The sequence below is a fragment of the Colletotrichum fructicola genome (genome assembly GCF_000319635.2).
Source record: "Colletotrichum fructicola Nara gc5 chromosome Unknown KSG_Nara_v1_contig11, whole genome shotgun sequence".
Lineage (NCBI taxonomy): Eukaryota > Fungi > Ascomycota > Sordariomycetes > Glomerellales > Glomerellaceae > Colletotrichum > Colletotrichum fructicola.
In genome coordinates, this window is record NW_027094061.1 from 1,198,136 (window position 1) to 1,221,095 (window position 22,960).

At 50.9% G+C, this 22,960-nt stretch overlaps 4 protein-coding genes across 4 annotated transcripts; 2 read left to right on the top strand and 2 right to left on the bottom strand.

Annotated features, from left to right (window-relative positions):
• Nucleotides 1–3,914: 3,914 nt before the first annotated feature.
• Nucleotides 3,915–5,369, bottom strand: CGGC5_v016872 (uncharacterized protein; the record flags this gene model as incomplete). The annotated part of the gene is made up of 2 exons (XM_066153628.1): nt 3,915–4,230; nt 4,300–5,369. 2 exons carry the CDS (start codon nt 5,367–5,369, stop codon nt 3,915–3,917), a joined length of 1,386 nt encoding a protein of 461 aa, XP_066006907.1.
• Nucleotides 5,370–11,826: 6,457 nt separating this feature from the next.
• CGGC5_v016873 (uncharacterized protein) lies at nt 11,827–12,560 on the top strand (the record flags this gene model as incomplete). Its single annotated transcript, XM_066153629.1, has 4 exons — nt 11,827–11,836; nt 11,909–11,984; nt 12,386–12,493; nt 12,548–12,560. The coding sequence occupies 4 exons, from the start codon at nt 11,827–11,829 to the stop codon at nt 12,558–12,560; spliced, it is 207 nt and encodes a 68-aa protein (XP_066006922.1).
• Nucleotides 12,561–16,732: 4,172 nt separating this feature from the next.
• On the top strand, nt 16,733–17,444 carry CGGC5_v016874 (uncharacterized protein; the record flags this gene model as incomplete). The annotated part of the gene is made up of 4 exons (XM_066153630.1): nt 16,733–17,016; nt 17,077–17,187; nt 17,241–17,296; nt 17,356–17,444. The coding sequence occupies 4 exons, from the start codon at nt 16,733–16,735 to the stop codon at nt 17,442–17,444; spliced, it is 540 nt and encodes a 179-aa protein (XP_066006918.1).
• A 3,810-nt stretch (nt 17,445–21,254) lies between these two features.
• Nucleotides 21,255–21,928, bottom strand: CGGC5_v016875 (uncharacterized protein; the record flags this gene model as incomplete). The annotated part of the gene is made up of 2 exons (XM_032028384.1): nt 21,255–21,794; nt 21,851–21,928. 2 exons carry the CDS (start codon nt 21,926–21,928, stop codon nt 21,255–21,257), a joined length of 618 nt encoding a protein of 205 aa, XP_031875335.1.
• Between the last annotated feature and the right edge of the window lie 1,032 nt (nt 21,929–22,960).

Sequence of the window (22,960 nt, forward strand, 5' to 3'; positions counted from 1 at the left end):
AGCTTCGTCCAAGAATAAAGATTCCAGGGAGATCAACGCAGCCCTTCCAAGAAGACACATACGTAAACTATGATACGGATTATCTCAGAAAGGAGCTATAGTCCTAGCGCAGCTACACATACCGGAAAGGGAAGGCTGAATTGGGACTTACACCAGAGTAGAGTATCTGCTTCATCGGAGTGTACCTAGGGACAAGCGGGAGAAACGGTGCGTTTTCTCTTTTTATTGCTAGACAGCACGGCAGTCCCGATTGATTCGCCAAAGGGAAACACGGAGACGGGACTCTAATTACATTCTCTGAGGAAAAAGGGGGCCTCCAACCCGAAGGACTAGTTGCCTTGTGTAGGCATTGTTAATTAAAACAAAAACCAGAGAATGAAGGGGGAAAGGAGAGGGAGAAAAAAAAAGAAAAAGAAAAAGAAAACTGGAAAAAAGAAAAAGGAGTGAAAAAAACACACGAAGGAGCTGGAAGCGTATATCAGCCCGCACTGAAACGGCGGTAAACAACTTATATCCATACACCAACTAACGACGAAAGCTTAGAGGAAGGACCTCGACATGGTCTGCTACTAGCCCTATAAGCAACAGCAACGCTGAGACGCTGCGAGGTAGGTAGTGATATATATATAGACACGGAGACAACACTAACAATAAGGCCTTTCAAGGGGCAGAACACAAAGATGTGAAAAGGATAGTGGAGACTATATCGATACTGGTCTAAGTCCTGAATGTCTTGGTCGGGACGCAGCTAACTAGGCGCGTATCTATATATGTGCGTGGAAAGATTCCTTCCATCTCATCCAGGATCCTTCAAGGTTCTCTTAACGTCTCGCGCTGCAGAAGCAACAGAAAATCCAGATGTGCGCTAGCTGGACGTCATTGCTCTTGCAACAAAGATTGCTCTGAATTACTCCTTACGCTTCACAACGCTCGGCGCTAGTGTATTGGAAATATAGTGATATGTAGCTTGGCGCTGCGAGCTAAAGCGGGCGGATGCAGCTTCTATAATGCTAGCAGGGCTGTATAAAAACCCACCAATTAACCTACACTAGCTCTCCTCTCCTTCTTAGCCCCATGGTCTGTCCCATATCTTTAATGCCTGAGACACGTCCCTGTTAGCGGCCCTATAAATGCTTCCCCCTCACTGGAGATTTACAGACGAAAGTAGCAGTTGAAGTATTTTGGGAGAGATTACATGATTCTATTGGCGAGTGAGAGGCGGGCACTAAAAGGGACATGTCTCAGTTATGGAGAAGATAGCCTGTCTTGTTCAGAGCGCATCGTACGACCCTCCTTAGTAGTCCTGCAGACGCGAGGGAGCCCCCCTCTTCTTATACATTTGTGGTGGCTTGCAGCGATAGCGAACACGCCCCGAGGTAGGCTATCCACGCTCTTGGGTTGATCAGCATGAATACCGATTCTGCTAGTAGTAGTATTCTATCCAGAATCCTGCTTATAACCGCTACGATATCTGAGGGCACTGCCTTTCTCTGCCTCTCTGCATTCTACTCCGTGGGCACTAGACTCCCTCATCTGTCTTGTCCTGCAGAGAGAGTTACCACCTGACTTTCTATCTTCCACGCCAACGGTTCCTACACCGCAATGACGGCGATGTGTCACCGTTGACCGAAAAGGCCTTGACCTTACCGCTCGTGGGCAGGCAGATAAACCTCCTGGTTACTACTACTGGTAGACTCACAAGATCCACTATAAGACACATATTTCACAACCATCTCAGAGCGATTGGGTTAGCGGTGGCCCATCCTAGCACAGTGTCCGCACGCCAGAGGGCTTGCGTACTGATCCGCCTTGGGTTTTGGGAGCCGCTGGCATGTAGATATCACTGCTGGGGGCGTGATCGCCACCAATTACATCATATCGGGGTACCGGGCCCTCTGCCGACATAGAATAGGCCTTCGGAAGCTAGTCAATCGCATGTCTGACCCTGACCACGAACACGAAAACAATTAGTTCATGGATCTCTGCATCGGTTCGCCGGTGGAGCCTGCGTTGGAACCATCCGCTTGCTGCCTGCTGGGGTCCGGCGCTCTAGCTATCGCATCAGCGTTGTTGTCCGGGTCATCTAAGTTATCCGGTATTTGACAGGAGGGTTTCGCATCCTCCTTAATACCCGGTCGTCGTCGCCTACTCCGTTGCGTTTCCGACGATAGTGATAAACGTCGAATCCAGCCATTGGAGAGTCTATTATGTCGCGCGACAAGATGGGTCGCGCTGATGCCACGTAGCAGTTGCGGAGAAGTATCGTCCGCAAAAGGAAACATCCATCTCCAAAGTTATTGCAACTGTTGTCTCTAGATCTGGCATCAGTGTTGGTCTGGGGGGATGACGCGACCTTGCCTTCTCTTGGAACCTCGCGTGAAGAACAAGGTCTCTATAGGGGGGTTGTTTAGCTAGCTGAATTGATGCAGGTTGATATGTAAGACTACGCTACATACCCTATTTAATTGCACGTCTATATGTACGTATATACATACATACGTATATACATACATACGTATGAGTCTTAACAGTCTGCTGGCAGGCTCGGGCGTGGTTCTACGACGACAGGCAATGGCGTGAACAGGACGAGAAAGGGTCTCCGCAGCGACCAGGTCTCTGCCAATGATCGTTTAGGCTATGGTAGACACGTTGGGCAGGAGTCTGCGCTAACCGAAAGACTACTTGAAGGGTATCTTCTTCCAGTCTGAAACCAGTCCAAAATTGCTTTACAACCCTTTACAGCACTCACTATTACGACCAACCCAAATCTATCAGTTCATCACGCCGACTAGGCAGCCCACTCTTCTCTTTTTTCTTCTATCCCCCTTTTGCTATTTTTTCTTTTTTGTTTCTGTGTTTTTTCCGTCTTGGGTTCCTTGAACGGGCTGATGAGTAAAACTCTCGTCCTATCTTCAATCGCTTCATTCATCGCGATGATCGTTATAGTTACGTTCTGTGTCAATGTCGGAACCATGAGACATGTATGGAAGCTACGCCCTCCGGTGCCGATGCAGCCTGATAGTCTCTTCAGAATAGGCCTTAAACCAGTTAGACATCATACAGACCGGGCCTAAGGCAGAACTGACATAACATAAAGCCAAGGTTAGATAGAAGCGAGCTCAGTGCGCAAGGCGCAAGTCTATATTCACAGAAACGTAGAAGAATGCCTGGCCGTCTATGTGTACGGCCAGAGACTACGGGGAGCGAAGGCATAGTAGTTGTTTTAGAAACGGCGCGGCGGCGATAGTCTCTTGCGGATCAGTTAGGGCACTATGGACAGTGTGTGTGTTGATTGAGCTACAAACCACAGCTCTGTTAGTGCCTCTAGTCGTCTCACGGTTGTGGGTAGGAGAGCACCCGACTAATTTAGTACCTACGGTGCCCTGGCGCCATAAGGGCGTCCGCTTACAATCGATAACCCCGGATTTCGCGGGTCGATGATTCAAAGACGCTTCGAGCCACCAACCCGTACCCGTCGGCACTTTAACCACCTCGTTCCATCTAAGACGTCTGCTCCTATGGGTTGATTTGGCGGAGGAGGTGATTCCTTGTTTGGTGGCGGCCGCTGGACATACATACTAGGGGACGAGAAGTTACACAGCTTTTGCGATCGTCTAGACTGCGATTTCAACGCTGTGGGATGCTTCCTCCACAAGGAAGGTCCATGTCAAGGACGAGCTCACAGCCGCGATTTCGAGGCATACGGGCCTGCCCTGGATAGCATCTACCTTCGGGCGTTGACCTGAACTGACTCAAGCCGCGACGCTCACCACCCCCCTTATCATGTGAGATAGTGAGGCGGGCTCCAGATCGGATATAAATATACTACCTAGCCGCTGGCCCGGCTGCTTCCGCCGGAGGCCATGCCATGAGCTCCTGGAGGCGCGTCGCTAAGGTGATAGAGGTTGACGACCTTATGGGGACTCCTCTTCCTCTGCGGCCCGCCGGGCGTGGGGGACTGATATGGCTCTGGGCATGTACTGGACAAACTTCCGGCGACGTGCGTAGCCTCTGGCCCAGTTGGTCGGCTTATATCCGCTGGCTGGGACTTCTGTCACGCAGGCGTTGTTCATCAACGCAAGGGCATCGGTGCAGTCGGTGACACGAATGCCGAACATTTGGACAATGAGCCTGTTTGTGACCGTGGGATATCCGTGGCACGCCCCTTGTAAATGCCTTGCAGCCTCGGCTAGGACATGTTGTCTGAAGCGAATGCCGTGTTCGTCGCACCTATCACGCGTCAATATTCCCGTCAGACCTGGTTCCGCCATATCAGCCGCCGGCTCGTAGGGAACGTACCTGATGATGTAGAAGAGTCCGTTAAATTTTATGATTACGCTCTTGGCCCCAGAGGCATTATGGCGTCGAACCTCGTCGATAGTGGTCGTTCGAGCCTCGGCCTTTTGAGCGGTGGTGAGTCGCGGGCGCTTCGGCCCGAGATTCGCGGCTGAAGGCTGTCTGCGCCTCGTCGCACTCCGCCCACACTGCCCAGCCAACCCTTCTGGCGCTTTTGGTGTACTGCCAACAAGGCCGGTTGATCCCTTCTCGTGGCCTCGGCACGCGAAACCGTGTCTGTCACGGTAAGGACTCTGATAGGCCCGCTGAGCCTGCTGCGATGGCAATAAGACGACGGGACCAGATACGCCTTCGTTGGACGCTCTCAATGTGACAGCAGATGTCCCTAACGGACCATGCGGGGGACGCTGAGCGCCGTCCTCAGCAGGGTTTGGACATACAACGGCCAGCGGTCTGATGGTCAGCCCTCTAACCGCGGGAGGAAGCGAGTGTGTCTTGGGCGCGATGACATCGTCGGATGCGACATCATCGGATGCAATATCGTCAGATGCGACATGGTCAGGCCCTCCCCTCAGCTGAAGGTCGCTCGCCCGACCTGTTGCTTGGACGGATGTTTCGCGTTCCGGCGTGCCTTCGCCCGACCCAAAGCCCACTATCGGCATGATCTTGCTTGATAACGGGAACCGGCGATGATGGTGTAAGAACACCTCCCTCTCCTGGCAATCGACAGCTTCTAATGACCGGTCGCGATCCAGTTGGATCTGTTCGAGGCGTCCCTGCCAGATCTCGCGTTGATAACGGCATAATAGTTCGACGACATCTGAGGGCAACACCTGACGGCTGATGAATTGGGCCTGGTTTGCCAGGTCGATTCGAACGCTCTGCTGCGCGCGATCGCAGGCGGCCCTAATACGTTCTCTTGCCTCCTTGAACTGCAGCCTGTTGCTGTCCAAGGTGGCGAACCAAGTGTTCCGCTCCTGCTCCAGTGACTCGCGTTCGTTCTGCTCCCGAGATCCGGGATCAATACGGCCGTGTGTTAGCATGCCGGCGGTCCCGCGGTTGACGTCGAACATTGGTAGCGGGTTATCTATCTTTAAGGTGAGGTAGCAGTGGCTGAACGTGAGCTGTGTGTCGGTCTGGGCAATAGGCTGATTCCCATCCAGCAAACCGCGGATGCCCAGCCCGGTCTCCCTACACCCGACCCTCGCTTCCCCTTAGCGACGGGGCAATGCGCACATAAGAGATGGTCCAGGCCAGACGGTCTCGGCGGTTGAGCTGCCGCGTTCGAAGTCGGCGATAGCGAGGAGCCTCCCGACTCAGCGGCCCTGCTTAGATATGTCAGATACAATCGAGATAACCTCAATCACAGGATCAGACCACCATATACCTTTCGGCTAACAGAGAAGCACAGCTGGGGAAATAAGGCCCCGGAAGGGAGAGCTGGCCCTCGAGAGGATAGGGGGAGCCCAGTCTAAACGAGCTTCCTAACAGACACCGTAGTTGAGGTAGGAGTGGATACGGAGGTAATAACGACAGAATAGTCCGCTTTGCTCCTGTGCGTGTCTGCTGCTGCTGCTGCTGCTGCTGATGATGATGATGATGATGATGGAAACTGACGGCGATGTCCTCTGCTAAATCGGATTGCTAAAGGCCCGCCGCGCGCCTTATGTCGCGCGAAGCTTTTTCCAGCGTGTGAAGTGTGGTGATGCTGGACCCCCTGCCTCATGGGGCCCCTCCCCTGCCGGCGGTCCATGCCGGCGGTCCCTGCCAAGCGACATGGGGACTAGCCTCCACTGTACGGATACATGAAGAGCTATACATAGTATGTGGACTGGTAAGTAGTTAAGCTAGCTGGGTCGGCGGCTGGTAGCACCCATAGCTCCATGAGACCCATTCTCCTGTATAATTACCTGCGGCTAACTGAACCTGCGACCCCATACAAGAGATGAGCTCGTGGCGGCGTCCAGCGAGCATTTACCCGAAAGACTGAGATGGTTCGACGATGCAGGAAACCTGCGGCGCGAGCGAGATACCAAGGGGTCCTTGGCAGCACCAAGTCCCATTCCTCTATCCTGCTGGCCATCACGCCTGCCGTCAAACCTGATGCGACCCATTAACTTTATCCGTAGACCAGCCCTCACTACCCGAAGGACCTATCTTTGCCCACCCGGGAGCCCTCTGAATGGCCCCGCGCACGGATGCAATTTTTTCTGGGCCTCTGGCGCCCGACACCCTGGAATCCATTGTTCTTCGGGTCGGCGTGCATAGAGTATAGGCACGGGTAGTGAGTGTTAGCATTGAGAGTCGGGGGCTGGTGCCGTAGCTGCCCGCACACAGGCCGCGGCCGCGGCGTAGCCGTACGGATCCCCGGCAACCCTGTCCGTTCGATCCGTCCTGGATACTCAAGGTCGTGTCCGTATCATCTAGCTGTCAACGCCCCAAGCGTCCGAGCCGGACCTACAGCCCGGAGCGAACGGGATATCCATGCACAGGTTAGCCTCTCGGCGGGCTAGTCGCATTGCAACCTGGGCAAGGATTGCCCGAGCTTGGACAGGGCCGCCTGGGGATTCGTACCCGGCACACTGCCCCACAAATGTTTCAGACGGGCGTCTGTTGATTTTCTCGGCCTATACGATCCTTGTCGATCGTGAGGCCGTCGTTGACAACAGTTCGGACGTTGCCGCTGCGGGCGCCATGATCTGACCACTGTACGTTCCTTAATACGATCACCACACAACGAAAGCTGCTGTAGAGTAGAAGGTCGGACAAGGCTTGGCGTATTGACGTCGAATATATGGTTACATATACTTATATGAATATATATAAGTATATGTATTTATATATGCTTAGTTATACATATGTATGTATGAAGGCGAGGCGGCTAAGAAAACGTCGTACGGTTCCCCTCCTCCGACCTCATCCCTCAAAACAACCTCAGCGAACGTACCTTCTCAGAGCCCAGATGATCACATCCCCGAACCTCTGACCATTAACCATAACTTACCCCGAAGCCTAATCTTCAACTAACCCCCACCAGCCCGAAAACGTATATCTTCTTACCCAAAACCACTCTGAATTAATCCGCGTATTTATGCGATATTTCTTCGAATTTTGCGCCCGATTTAAAGACATTCTTCTTCGGTCGGCGTGCAACGGGCGCGCCGTGGGTGGTATCGGCCGCCCGTATGGGGCACCTAGCATGGGCTTGGTACCGTACGCACAAAGTTACGGCGTGGCCGCACGAACACCAGTTTTCATCCGTTCGGATAACTCTACTATGAGCAGGCAGTCCAGGGCTGCCAGGTGTTCCGCAAGATTAACGCCGGTTGGTCGTAGGGCTAGGGTTGCCTGACCTGCTTGGTAGGCACAATACTAAAACGCCGCTACACTAGGTAGTTAAGCAGGGGTCTTGCTCGTTGGCGGTCTGTTTGGCTTCTAAGGAACACCTCAACTGTCAAGTGACTAGGGGCCGCGCAAAGCGAACAGAAAGACGGATGAGATACATACGCTGCATGGAGCTTGCGACAAGTCGAGCTCAGTGTAAGTAGCAGTTGAGTCGACGGCTACCGTCGCCTCGCGCGTCGCTCTCTACTTGAAAGACGGGTATGGACTGCGGTCTCTGCTACAGCCCGTCTGCCCGGGTTGATGGATCGGACTCGGCATTGCTTTCATATGCACTTCGCCTGACTTATCTCGCCCGCGAGAATTTAGGTCGACCAGATAACTATAACTCACAACCAGACCCTATGAACTAGATGACACTCAGTGATGCTTGTAGGTGTTCATTATCCTTCGGAATGCACGATACAGGGCGGTAGACCCCGGCTTCTACGCCCAACGGACGGACGGGGTGTCCGCAAAGCACGATCATATGCGCAGGGTATACAGGTATTCCAACACAGAAAACGTTGACGCATTCACCTAGTAGACCTCAGAATGCCCCATGTGGGAGAGGGACTTCAAAGTTCAGACTGGCTAGCTTAGGCCCAAAGAAGCCACAGGTATATTCGGCTCACCGCCGCCGCAACAGCAAATCACCTTCGCTGAAATAGACCCGGCGACAGATCACACACCCTGACGCCAACGCCGACGCGCACACCGATCCTTTCGGTGATAGCCGACGTCACGTGAGTATTGCTGGGATGTATGTTGCGTCCACAGAAATCATGAGGGACATGTCGAGGATCGCAAGTCGGACCCTTGGGGTGGCATGTGACGTCACTATCTTGTTACCTCAAGAGTCACTCTATAAGTAGGCAGAAGCTTGGCGTGCATTCTATACAAAGACCCGTTTCTTTCTCTCTTTTCTCTCTCAACCCCCCCCCCCCCCCAACACACACCATGTGGATATGCTTGATGTGCTAATTGAGCTTGGATGCTTGTCGATAATGCCTTAACAACATAGCTACACATCACTTGGGCGATGTTTCCATGCTTACTATAAGGGATTGGGTAGACGGAACGGAGAAGCCCGGGAGCAGCTCGGCCAACGGAGGCCGGAGGGCCGGAGAGGCCTGCGGGTCCAGGGCACAGAACCATCCACAGAGAGGACTTGGCGAGTACTCGTTGAAGGCTGGAAAAAGCGAATCCTCGAAGAAGCAAGCAAAAATAGCGCAGCAATACCATACATACCTTTTAGGTTCTGCTTCTATCAGTTTGACCTAACCGTGGCCCGTAGCCCCTAAATACCTTTACACTTAACTACGCAGTACGTACCATGGAGTATGATTGAAGCAATGTTTCAAGTGAATCTAGCTACGGAGGGTGCGCGATTGCTGAGCAACATGTTGTATGCCGAGATGAAAGTCCTCGCTAGGGGTCCACGCAGTTCACTACTGAACTATGTCTACTTACTATTCACTAGATGTAGCTCCTAGTACGCAGGTATAGCTATAGAAACCAGGTACAGCAAGAGACATAGAGTAGGCGCTTTGTTGAACTCTTCTCTACTTCTCTACATCGGGGTGTTGGTATATATGTACGCTAGCGAATCATATATTAGATCCTGCCTAGCCCCCGGTTCTGTGTCAGGACGTTTGGGATTTGTAGCATTGTGAACCATTTAAGACAGCGAAGGATTGAACCACATCCATATTGGAATCTCACGTCCACTGTCTGTCACTTAAAGAAACCAAGGACAGGCGCTGGAACCGCATCCAGTGATGTAGCCTCCTAGATTTGTGGTCTCGTACCTATCTCGCCAAGTATCGTTCCCAAGCCTAATGTTATGTTATAGATAGAGCGGCTTGTGTGATAAGTTGCTAATATAACACTCGAGGGCCTCACCTTATCAACGTGGGCGTCTCTCTCATCTATAACGTAGGTCTACAACGCCTGTCTTGTCAGACCAGTATGGGATCCCCCAACCTAGTTCTACCCTATATAGTACCGGAAGACGGAGAGGGAAAGAGAGGGAGATAGTGGGGGAGATTGATGCCGCTCCCAACATCTTCATACTAGCTCTCCACGCTGGTTTGGCACCAGTGGATGACCTAGCGAGGCCTTGGGCTGACCCTCAGAGACGGAGAGGGGCAGATTTTCCCTTTTCTCAGTCCATGCTTGCGTGGTGCTGTAAAGTGGGACTGGTCCCGTCCGCTCCACATTCCCGATCGCAGAATAGGCTAAACCGACCTGAGGGACTAACAAGAAACCGCAAGTGTATTAGGAGAAAAGCTTTACGGTATTGGGATTTCATGACATGCTGCGTCTGGCCGCCTCTCTCGTCTTACGTTGTGGGATATCTGATTTCTAACCCCGTTCATCCTACCCATGGGTTCCTTTCCTTATTTCAATCCCCACGTCACATATAGTAACTCGGCATGCCTATGGTAGACGAATAGGGACGACGAAATATCATAGACACCGTCCTGCCCTAGCAGACCTCGGGCTTGATTGAGAAAGGGTCAGCAACTTGCCCAGCCTTCCAGAGTCTGTCTCACGGGACAGAGACCAGTTCAACATGTGGCTTACAAGCGCTGGACCGTCCCTATCACAGCCACTAGCACCTTCAGCCGTCGTTAGGGACGTATCGCACATTACAAATTGCCGAGTGGCCCTGACCATCTCGACATAGTACGTCGCGTTGGTGTGTACTGTGTGTGAGCGTTGGAGTGCATGAAGGCCGGAGACCTTGCTGCGTCACTCGGCAGCGGAGCATGGAACACCCCCCCGGCCGGATGCCACGTAGGCGAGGCAGCAAGCAGCTGGCACCGGCACATAAGGACACCAGGGTCTCCGGGCAGCCGGTCGGCGAGCTGCATGTAAGAGGCATCGCCGGCGCCTTTGCCGTCCTATTGTCGCGCCTTCCTGCTCTGGAGACGCTTGAGATACGGACCTCCGACCGGGCCGGGCATTAGCAGGGTGATAGACCGGCTACGACACTAGCACTCGGAGACCTTACAGTCTTGCTCCTACGTCGGATGATACTTTCGGCCAATAGTGCCAGCTTTATAAACCGTGAGGCGGCTAGCCGGATTGTCGTGCCATTATCCGGCCGCAGGCACCACCGCCAGGTTCGACTTCCACATCAGCGTAGGCGCCGTGCTTTGTATCTTATGACGGACGGCCCCCGTCGGCAACTACGCTAGAATAATTGGTCCTGAGCAAGGTTGACCTCTGCGAGGTAAGCGTGAGCCGGCTGCCCCGCCCGTGCGTGCCCGAACCTCAGGATTCTCCGCAGGGAGGATATCATCGACGCCGAGCACACACCGTCGTAGGCCAACATACACGCCTTTCGCACTTCCTTCGAGGCTTGTGCGCCCTCGCTGGGGGATCTCCTTCAGCCTGATCCTGTGGCTATGCGGCTTCGGTGTGTCACCCTATCACCACCCGCGCTGCTCAGATGGGAGATGGAAAGCTTGGGGGGGCTCGCCGACGTGCTCCGTGCTAGCATGGAATACCCGATGTTCTTCTAGCGATATTCCCGAGGGGACAGCCCGATCGTACCGTGGTAGTATTCGTTCGAGACTTAGATCATGGAACATATGGCACCTAGGCCGTCAAGCTTGAGGGAGTCGAAGGTGGAGATATAGTCGGCAAGTGAGACATCATAGGCCGAAGCGTTAGGGAATAGCATGCATCTGCTCGGGAGGTTTACGGTATAGGCGTCATCACTGCTTGGTTGGAGGGTGGGGGGGTTTCGAATTCACACCGGTAACTTTCTCAAACGCACGCACAACCCTAATTATCTCACTAATAGCCTTTGACTCGCCTGAGCTTTAATGCTGCTATCCGTACGTCGTGTGGGAAAGGAGGGGAAAGAAAAGGATAAAGCGGGGAGAGTCCCCGCACAGGCTAAAGGGAAAAAAAAGGGAAGAGAGAGAGAGTGGAGATCCTGCGTGCGCAGTTTGGCTAGTGCTGGGGTGAAGCTGTATGGCCCGTCAGCTGACAATGGCTTTCAACTCACTGGTGGCGTCCTTAGCCCTCGTAGGGAGTAGTTTTTCGTTCCTAGCAACCTCGAGCGCTTTAATCTTGATTGGTCTTCACCATACTCGACGCCGGTCTCTACGACACACCCTCGTCCTTAACCTCATGGTTGCTGGTAAGGTGTTCTCCTATCAACGTCAATGTTAAGCGGGATGAGAAACTAACCAAGACGACCATCAACGCAAAGAAGTCATTAACTCAGCTAATAACACTATATCGGGGATCATCTACGTTAGGGACCAGGAATTACAACGCGGAATAGCGTGCGTCTTGAACGGCGTGTTTAGTCAGCTCTCAACGCAAGCATCCGACTTCTCCATCCTCGCCATCGCTATAGCCACGCTTCTGGTGATATGGCAGAGAACAAGTATGGCGGACAGCTCATCACTTAAGAGATTCTCAATCTGCTGCTGCGTATGGCTTATTCCGATTACTACTAGTGCCTTGGCTGCTAGGATCGGTGTGATAGAGCCAGTTGGCGGGAACTGCTGCTGGATTGCGCGGGACCGGCCCAACCTTCGACTTGGCCTCACCTATGTCTGGCGTCTGTGGATCATATCCACTACCGTTTGCATCTACACTTTCGTCTGGTGTTATCTCAGCAAACGTCCTCGCCCCGCCGCTAGTACGTCCTGGCTTTCGTGCGATACCGGATCACTAACAGTACGCCCGACGACAATGGCCATACTCGAGCCACCAGGAAGAAACTTCACACCAACCAGGCTTATGTGGGGTACGCCTATGAGGTGCTTGCAAGACAGCCGGGCAAAACGTACGAATTGTTCCCTTTCCCGCGCCTCAGAGTACGCTCTAACCAGGTATTTAGGAGAATCGGATAGCAGATGCGGCAGTGCTGCTGATGATCAACGTGGGCAGCAAGCTGGGCCGTTGGCTCCGCGTGCTCCTTCCGTGGCCAGAGTCCACAAGGAAAAGAAGTCACACACGACGGTACGCTCGGAGACGTCGCGGCAGAACGAAACCAGTCCGGATACGAGCCAGGTATTCGGACCGAGGGGGGCGGGCATTGGTCGATTAGGCACCAGGGAGCAACAAACACACGTTAGGGCATTAGGTGAACGACGTCCTCTACAAACTACACAGGCACTTACAGCAACGCTTCTTCAGACAGTCAGGGACTGCTCAGATTTCACCAACGGAGAAGATACTGCGGAATATAACAGCGGAGGTGGGACTGCAAGCCAGTCATGTATTCCTCGACCGTGGGGAGCTTCCCGCCTCCTGGAGTACAGATGGAACCCCAGCAGAGACACCACCGTCGCAAAAGACGGTGTATCGTCAAATGTCACGGCTGCAATGATGGCTAATCTTTCTACCAAAAAGCAGACCCAGACGTCAGAGCGGCGCATTAAGCGCATGATACTGCTGAAATCCTGTCCTATCTTATACATAATTCTCTGGATGCCCAGCCTGTTGAGCGGAATCATAGAGACTTCTGAAGCTAAGACGTTTAGCTCGGTATCAGCAGCGCTGCAAGTCTCCAGCCAGTTTGTTGGTCTTGCTAATGCAGTGACGTACTGCTTCCATGAGAGCGTAGCGTGTATATCATGAGATTGTAATAGTTATTGATCGCATCAAAGGCTGTAAGCATAATGGTTCTTTCTTTCTTCTTTCCCCCTCCACTCCCCTGGCTGATTTGGTTTCGCGGTTTCCTAATCTACCTTACTAACCAAGCAACCAACCAACCGAGCCACCAGCCAACCAGCCAACCAATTGACCAAGCCCTCACCATTCTCTCAACAGAAAGAAAAGAAAAGAAAAGAAAAACGGAAGAGTCGTTACAACTACGTGGGGTTGGTTAATATGTGCATAATTTACTTGTTCTTCGTTTTAATATTGAACCTCTCATATGCTTTTGCCCCCTTTACCTTTCTCTGTACGTGGCCGGCTTGATTCTCATGATAGGTCAGTATTAATATCTTGGGTGTCTATGATTAAAGCAAGTGTCTGTCTATGCTCTCTATCATAAGTTAAAGAGATGAAGAGAGTAGTCAAGTACACTAAGGATTTAGCACGTGAAGCCATAGTGGCCTTGGATAACTCTAGTACCGCATCGAATGAGTATACGAGGTGGTTTAGCTATGGATAGTCTCTCTCATTATGTCTACTGCTCTCCTTAGTATTATTGCCTTATACTTAACTTATTTTCAAGAAGAAATAGGGCGCTTACCACAGCGAGACCAGATGCTAACGCTAACAGAATCCAGCTCTTCGTAGTAAATACTAGCAGCTTCGAGGTAATGGAAAGATGCCTCCAAGCACCCTCAGGCACTGTGAAGTCTTATGAATAGGATAGCCTGAGCCTGCAGAGACTAGTGTACGGTGTTACGACCCGTTATGCATGGATAACAGTTGACCGACCCACTTGGGCGTCGGGCGGCTAGGACAGGACATTTGTACTCTGCAGGATCACGGGAACAACAGGGACTCACTCAGGAACGGAAGAAGTATGGTACAGGTCACGTGATGATAAGGAATGAGCATAGATAAGGGACCCACAGTGAGCGCTCAGTGTAGACTAGAATGAGCGCTCATCCCACTTCGAAATGAGCGCTCATGGTAATAAGGAAAACAACGCTCATGGACGACAACTGTTCAGATAGGAAAACCTGTATATAGTATGACCCTGAGCCTGGCTCATGGTCAGACTTCCATAGCTCTTCAGCAATCAACTTAGTATTCATCCTCACGGATACTCTCAGCTTACCTTCACTGCGAATTACTTGTTGAGCCTAAGACTGATCACCTTAGCCTCTGAAGACCTGATCTACTACAGCCTACGACCTACGACGCAGACCACGACCCAGTGTACTGTTATAACGTGTCAATCCCCAACTTCTGTTAGCAGACCCTACTGTCGGATAGCTGACCGTAACATACGGATTTCCTCCCGCGGGCGCTGTTTCCTGCAGGGGCGAGGTGGTCGCTAGCACTGTTCATACTAGCGACCAATTCTTCGGAACTAACACCCTCATCGACTGCCATTCTTTCTTCAAAAAGCCCAGCACTTCAGAGATGCTTTCCAACTGCCGAAAGGGGAAGTACTCCTCATTCGTAGGCATGATTTTGCTTCACAAGATGCAGCATGTCAACACTATCATTAGCCAGGGTAAGAGGTGTGTTGATCCAGCATGTTCTAGTAGAAGATTTGGGTTTGATTCTCTTCTTTTCCCTTTCTTTCGCCCTGATATGTTTGACTCAATAACAAGCTTCCGCTTAGGGATAGTTAGTCACTATGAGATACCAATATAAGAGGCTTGGAGACAGAGAAAGACAAGGCCAGGAACGTATAAAGCTCTGTGTTATCTGCTATAGGTGCCATGGCAGTCCCATCTAAACGCATGTTATATGTATCATGTCGGAGGGTTCCGACGACACCTTTTCAACCTCTATCCAAGCTACGCTCGAGCTGCTGGACCGGACAGTATTCCGGCTTCGGCGTATACGTCGGCCCTAGATGTTACCACGTCACCTGGCTTGCGGACAGACACGGCATTATTAGGCTCGGGGAGCACGAGGCTATAGCCCTCGCAACGGTTGAGAGGATGCAATAACCTCATTCTTATTGTTTTTGTTGTTGTTATGACAAGGTAAGCTTGGATTAGTGATAGTAATGACAGGATTGCGCCTGAGTGATTCTGGGTCACTGGTTTGTATATCCTTTCATTTGTTAGTAGTAGGTGATAGGGGGTTCGTTCATCCTCCCAGCGCCCACCTCAATTCGATCAATCAAGTTTGGGGCCCTATAATTGAACTCATTGACTGGGGATGGCTTTGTGATTGGTTGGTAGGTTGATTGGTTGGTTGGCTTGTTGAACTTGACTGATTTACTTGAATTGCGGTAGCCGCTGCTTCGTCCACCGCAAGGAGGGGCTGATATCGGGCCTCAATCGCTGAGCTGTCGGGGACCCCGTAAGCTGCAAACCTGGTGGTATCCCGCCTCGTTCGTACCGCGGTAGTACCGATGGGATGTTAGGCTGGGGATAAGACATATCTATCCGTCTTTCTATAATCAAGAGGGTTGGTGGTTTTAACAGTCGTAGTAGGGCCGAATAACGGTTAAAGAAGTGAAAGTTTTAGGTGGCATGCAAGGAAACACCGTCTGGTTATGGTTCATGTATTCTGGGCTGAGGGCATGATTGCTAGGTGCAATCTAGGGAATAAGAGGTTTGTGAAGGTGTTTTTTCTTTGTCCTCTTCTTTTGTTCCTCGGGAGAATACAACATGCTGGCTTTATGCCAGGTTCTCATTTACGGTCCATGCTTATCTCTGCCCGCATTGGAATTGGCATCTATGGATCATTTTCTGCTGGACGGTGCTAGTCCAGAGAACAAGAATAGCCCGGAGAGGCCGTTCAAGGAGGTGAAGGGGGGGTGTGCAATTCTTACGTAGCTGGGGACGTTTGCTGTGTAAAGGCAAACTCCTACACTGATTGCGAGCGTCGTTCCACGTGTAATTATCTCAAACCTTGGAGGTAAAATTTCCTAAGACGCTGGACGAAGTCACGGAGATGAGCGGCTACACCTAGGATCCACCTCCACAGTGAAATGGTCCTATATGTAGAATAGTGGGGGCTTGTGCGTTGACTACAGGGCTGACAAGGGCAGGGTAGCTTGGCGCTAGTCCCACACACAGGGAAGGGCTGTGAATGAAGGGGTTGATGGTTTGGACAGAATCGGAGAGATCACAACAACGCTATGTATAACGTCCACACCTGGACCCTCCCTCTAGTACCAGGGTTAAGGGGAAACGCCACGTAACCTCTGGCTGTTGGCTTAGGTGTGCAGATAGTGGTTTAAGAACAGCCTTATATAAGATCAGCTGGGCTTTATAAATAGGACTATCAGTCCCTCGTCTAGTTAGAATCTCCTGTCAAGATGCCTATATCATCTGTCCTTCTCGCCCTCCTTAGTTGAACTTGATTTTTTTCTAGCACGGTTGCAGTAGAAGTCCTTGACTCTTTGATTCTCCGATTAAGCCACTCCCTCGGCACGATGAGGCTCACGAGCGTTCTGGCGTTTTGCGCCACGGTCTACGGTCTGGCCATCTCGAACGTACTGAACGGAACTGACATCTCGGTGCCTCAAGACGACAGCACAGCTGCGACGCACGAGGATCATTTCAGTGCAAGTGGGATATTCTCACGAGACCAGAGTAAGGCCTGGCGAGAGGCCGAGAAGGTTGTGGGACGCCCGCTTCAGAACAACAAGTATTACTACTTCATGTCCTGTAACCCGGCGTATCGTAATCATCGCCAAACACGGGAGCCTTACCTGAAGTACGTGGTGGACCGGACCGACTGCGTCCATGTCGGCTTAGTGATTGGGAAAACGGCTAGATTCCAGAAGAAGTTCGAGGCCGAATATTTCCACGTGAGAGTTCTGGATAGCAAACCGGGCGAATGGAGCCAGACCCGCCACAAATGGGACGGCCCTGTTATAGATCAACGGTTAGTCCTTGCCCGGCGCATGATTGGTCTTATGCTAACGCAGACATCTCTAGTATAACCTTCAAGGGGCAGAAGGCTTCAGTTAACATTAAAGACTTGTGGAATTATGGTTAGTCCTCCCTAGTGTCTCCCCGCGCGACAGATGCTTAATTACGTGGTGTGTTTTAGGTAAAGAGTGGGTGGCAGCTGCCGGGAAAAAGATAGACGCAAACCACAACTGCCTGAGGTACTTCGACTTCCTAGTGTCTAAGATCTGAGAGGCCCTCGCTCAAGCATAATCTCGGCCGTTTCCTCTTTTTTTTTTTTCCCTTTTTTTTTTCCCCCTTCTTCCTTCTCTTTTTCGTCCTCTTCCTCCCCTTTGTTTGGGTTTCTTTTGCGATAGATGGACATGCGCTCCCACGACTGTATAGGGACAGGAGTGCTTCACGGTGAGCACGAACCCACGGAGGCATCCCAAGAGCTCAGTTACTTTGTATAATAGAAAAGCCCTCCACCGAATGTTCATAGCGAATAGGACTTATGTGACGAGGAACCGCTCGCTGAGAGGATGATCGCTAGGTCTGAGTAACCCTTCCCTGTGCGCAGTGTCCGAGCCGAGTAATACACCGATGAGCTTTTGTTCGTTCTGGGTCTACAACGTACGGATTAAACACCTGGATTCCCCTCAGCCCGTATCCAGGTTCGACATAGTACGTAAATCAGAGGTAGATTGATTTCAAGCCGCATGAGAGGAAACATCGTTAACAGCGGGGAAAGGACTTTAAAAGCAGCATCTGTAATTACTGGTTGTAATAGTCTTGCCTGCCTTAACGAAGGCAGCTCTGGGCGTAAGATGGCTACCTAAAAGAACACGACGAACTACCTTAGACTGATACAGACGTGCCAGCTAGGGGAAGGATGTTTAGACGTAGTTGACGTCAGCTACCCCTAACAAAGCTAAGTGGCGACGATCAGCGACGCCAACGATAACGGCGAGCTCAAATACTCTTGCTTCCTACACTGGCGAAGTATAAGGTTTGGATATATCTGTTTACTACGTACAATGCCTGCAGTCTCCTCTGGTAAAGGAGGCCGGGGGTTGCTAAGGGTCGGCAGGCCATACGTTATTAGTGCTGTCAAAATTAAGATAGGAAGGGAGTCGGCATAAGAATCTGGCAGACAGTATGAGTCTAGCTTCGTGAGGTTGTAAGCGTCGATATTATGGTGACTGAGGCGATTCAGAGCTTTAAAGGTAGGGATAATATCGACGATCGGGAGGGGATAGGTAAATCAGGATGACGATGACGATGCAAACCTGTGACTCTTGAATAAGGACACCTTGCAGGAACAAAGGGAGCTCATCAGCTCATATGGGCGATAGTGCTGGCTAGGACACGGAACCCGAGAACATCTGCATCCCACGCGACAGGTGGCAAGGCAAAAACCACAGACGCCCACCTAGGAGAACAGACATCAACGAGAGGAGACGCGCATTCCACACGTATTTAGCTCAGGAGGAACGCTTATAGGATCAATTGAAGCGTGTATCAGAGAGTGGTGATGAAGATGATAAACTGTCTCCCTCTAATCCCCCCGTCCCCCTTCTGGGCCCGCGGGCCCACGATAGGCACATACAGCATAAAAGGTATCTAAAAGATTCTCCATGGCGATCATTCTCTTAAGAGATTTATTGCCGACTCTCGACTGCCCACTGCAACGCCAGTCTCAGCACCATTGTTGTGGACAACTAGGTGCTATCCCTTCTTTTTGTCGGAGACCACCAGGGCAGCAAGGCAATGCCACCGGTCCTTTATTCATCTATCTCCCCCGCCGATTCGGGTTCGAGATTGGCCACTGAAGAAGCCTAGCCAGGTTGCTTTGCCGCCTCTTGAGGCTCTGAGAAAGTTCCCCATAACGTCAGAGGGAGTAGCGTCGGCGAGGTATAGGATGCGCGGATTTCTCACTGAAGCATTGTCGTAGGCAACGACTCGTGGGTGAATGTGAGGTACTTCTGAGCGTTGAAGGCCTTGTGTGAGGAGTAGCAGATATGCGGTCGAACGTAGTTTGGGGGTCTTCTGGCAGTTCAAACAGGGCAAAGGTGTGTGGGGATGGGTCTGCCTTTGAAGACATTTATCTCTCGCTCCGACGCCGGCTAATATAATTCTGGATAAGCTTAGACGTATAGAGCGCGAAAAAGGGGTTCGAATGATGTAATTGATAACCGTGCTGCATTGGTATTCGCTGAGATTTCGCATGTTGAATAAGTTGTTATATGCATGACTTTCTGCCCACTTAGCTGCACAAACCGCGAGGCTGGTGCTGTGATTAGCCAAAACCTGCTCTGTAGTGGGCCCGCAGCAGGCCTCAACTCAAGGACCAGAGCCGTTATGAGCTTCTCAAAAGCAACTCTTCCCAATGGTCTCGTTAACCTATCAGCAGTCTGCTGGTTGCTTGTTGGTGTATAGCGGGGTGGAGGCTGATAATGTCCGTCTGACCCTCTTTGCGAAGGAGAATGGTATTGAATATGTCGCCGTGCTTTGTTCTGGAGTAAAAATGGGGGGCTTTGCTTTTCTTTTTTCTTTTCTTTTTCCTTTTCTTTTTCCTTTTCTTTTTCTTTTTTTGCTAAAGGCGAGAGCGCAAGAGCTTTCTGATTTTCACTATAGAGCGATATAGCTATCCTGAGGTTGTTAGTATAATTCACGGTAGATGTAAGCGTGCTGGCTTTGCTTATTTCACCAACTAACCGCTCTAACCGCTCTGAGCCGTATGGCTTCTTCTGTGCAGGTGTGCTTAAGGTAGGTTGCTCATGTGTGCCCTGCCTACCCGGCTTCACGGGAAGAGATAAGCAACGCAGCGCCGGCGCCCGACGCGCGCACTGCTGACCTATAAGATACGGGGGCGCCGTATGAGGACTGCCAGGACAGGTTAGGTAAAAGGGACGGAGCAGCAAAGGCGATGCGAGGTTATGTATATGTAGATAGCAGGTCACATGTAAGGGTCTAGGACAAGGTCGGTGCCATTGGTCTAGCCTACTACTACGAGCATTCCAAGCTGGAGGAAAGAAGAACCATTCTGGGAAAGAGTGGTGCCCTTCTCATCTTTAAATACATGTGAGTCTTCTTCCAGAAGCTTCCATTGAGTAAGGGCCGACAAGGTTCTCATAACCTTCCACGATATTCTGTAACCTTCCAAAGTATTCCATAGCTGAGGGTCTAGCCGAAGCTTCATATCGGTCCATAGACCGTGACATCACATATCTCTTAGGAGGGGGCAGATTTCGGTAATCCAACTTTTGACCCCTAACCGCAGTTGATCTCTGTGAGCCTTCACCCCGTGTCATACATCTACTGATAAATGTCACGGTCTATGGACCGATATGAAGCTTCGGCTAGACCCTCAGCTATGGAATACTTTGGAAGGTTACAGAATATCGTGGAAGGTTATGAGAACCTTGTCGGCCCATACTCAATGGAAGCTTCTGGAAGAAGACTCACATGTATTTAAAGATGAGAAGGGCACCACTCTTTCCCAGAATGGTTCTTCTTTCCTCCAGCTTGGAATGCTCGTAGTAGTAGGCTAGACCAATGGCACCGACCTTGTCCTAGACCCTTACAATAAAGGTGTTTCTATTAACCTCTACGGCTGCATTATAATAAGCTTAAGCACCTATGCCTAGATTGAGGCTACCACAAGCGTATTTGACTTTGTTTTAGCAGTGACTAGCTTTTTATGAAGACATCAAATTGAAAGGTTTGAAAGGATATTCAGATTACTGTTCCTATACCCAGTCTTTATGATTTCCATAGATTCAGGAACATGGGTGCGAGTCTGTTTGCTGGTCCTGGCCATGGATGACATCAGTCAGACCTTGGTGAGGCAGGCTTCTGTCACGAGATTCCCAGGCATGTCTCGGAAAGCGCTTCGTTTAATGCCTTAATGATGGGTGGGATCGTAACAGTAGCAGCGGATGAAGCGGATGAGAGTGAGAAGATTAATCGGTTACTTCACAACTCCTCATTAGAACAACACAGGAACTCTAACTTCTACCCTCTCTCATACCCTTTCTATATATCAGGCGCGATCACTATTCAGACAGACAAAATGAAGAGAATATTATCACCTTGCCATGAGTGCTCTACTTCTACTTTGAGAAGCCTTTTATTGATGTCGAAATTCGCAATGGCGCCCTTGATAGAGGCAACAAAGATGGTCTTTCCGATCCTGGTCCAGCAAGCCTTCTGGGCGACGTTTTTATCCGCAGCTGATACGGCGAAAGGGGCCACAGCGCCCAACTTCATGGTCTTGCGGCAGTCCGCAAGAGCCTTTTTCATGTTGTCGTTCTGAACCATTGAGCCCTTGATTTCCTTCGCCGTGTTGGTTTCGAGACCTGTCATAGTCCAGCACTCCCTCAGAATCTCGCGCATCTTCAGACGCGGCTTAGTGAGATCGAATGCATTCTGGGCGTTGAACACGGTCAGGCGCTTATTTGTGGTATCGATCTCGAGGTAGTTGATGACCATCCGATCACCATCCTTATCGAATTTCCTGAAGCCGTGGGAGTGGACAGAAAATTCCCAAACCTTGCCGCCATGTGACTTTGTGACATCAGCCCAGTAGGCAGAATTTCCCTATTCATGTCTTTATTAGCGACCCATCGCAAGGTCAGGGTAATATGTGAACTTACAGCAAAAGGACGTATGACTGCGGCGGAGGTCAGCGAGGCGACCGCGAGGAGAAGTGCGCAAAAGCATTGAGGAAACATAGGATTAAGTGGGTCTTTAAGCTATACATGCGTCAGAACCTTGCAGTAGTAAGCAAGTCAGCAGCTGATGTTTAGGACTGTCGAAGTATTTCTGAGCTTGTGGGGATGAACGAGGTTAAAGGTCACTGTAATAACCGTTATATCAGTCAGATCAATGTGATAACTCGCTCAAGCCTATGAGACAAGAGGTCTGAAAGCAAGACGTTTAAATAGTGACCTGTTTATTACTGTTGTCCTCTATTCCGCACAGAGTCATGACACTGATCAGCGCCCTGGCTGGTGGATCCATACCATGATACAAGGTACCTTGTCCCCCGCCCTTCTGAGTCTTCTTGAGCGAAGAGTGTACCCAATTAGAAATGTATATTATGATCTGTTTATTTTGGGATATTGGAAGGCGGCCTCGCCGAACTCGGTTCGTGGGAGGTGACTGATCATATCGTATCACGACCGCTACAGTTGGTCCCTTGTGGGCTTGTAACTATATAATACAGAACAGGGATTGATGACAAAGGATTTGTCACTATCGGAGCTTTTGCTTTGTGCCATAGTTGGGTGCCCTGTCCCGCCTGTAACGCATCGGGGGCGGTGTATTAGTTAGGGGAAGTAAAAAGTGATATGTCTAGGGTTGTAATTCTTCCCTTCTGGCTTTCCCATCGCAGTTTGCCGTCTAGAGGCGTGCATTGTTGATTGCCACATGACTCCCACGGGAAAACATTTAAGGGGCAGGATAGCATAGAAACCTCTGTGGCTACCTATAGGGGTACAAAAAGCGAGCGCGAATCATAGGGGGTCAGGCATCCTAGTTGCCTATTTAACCCTTGAACACGTTTTATGGAATAGGAGCTGACCGTGCGGAGTCAATCTCAGCTCATTTCTTCCTTAACGGATCTCTATGACAGAAGGACGATAGCAAGCGTGGGATGCGCAAGTCAAAAGAGTAGTTGATTAGCTATTTGGACAGAGCCTCAGGCGAGCGCGGTCTAGTCATGGACTAACTAAGCTGCAGTCATAACGAAAGGTAGGTTGAGG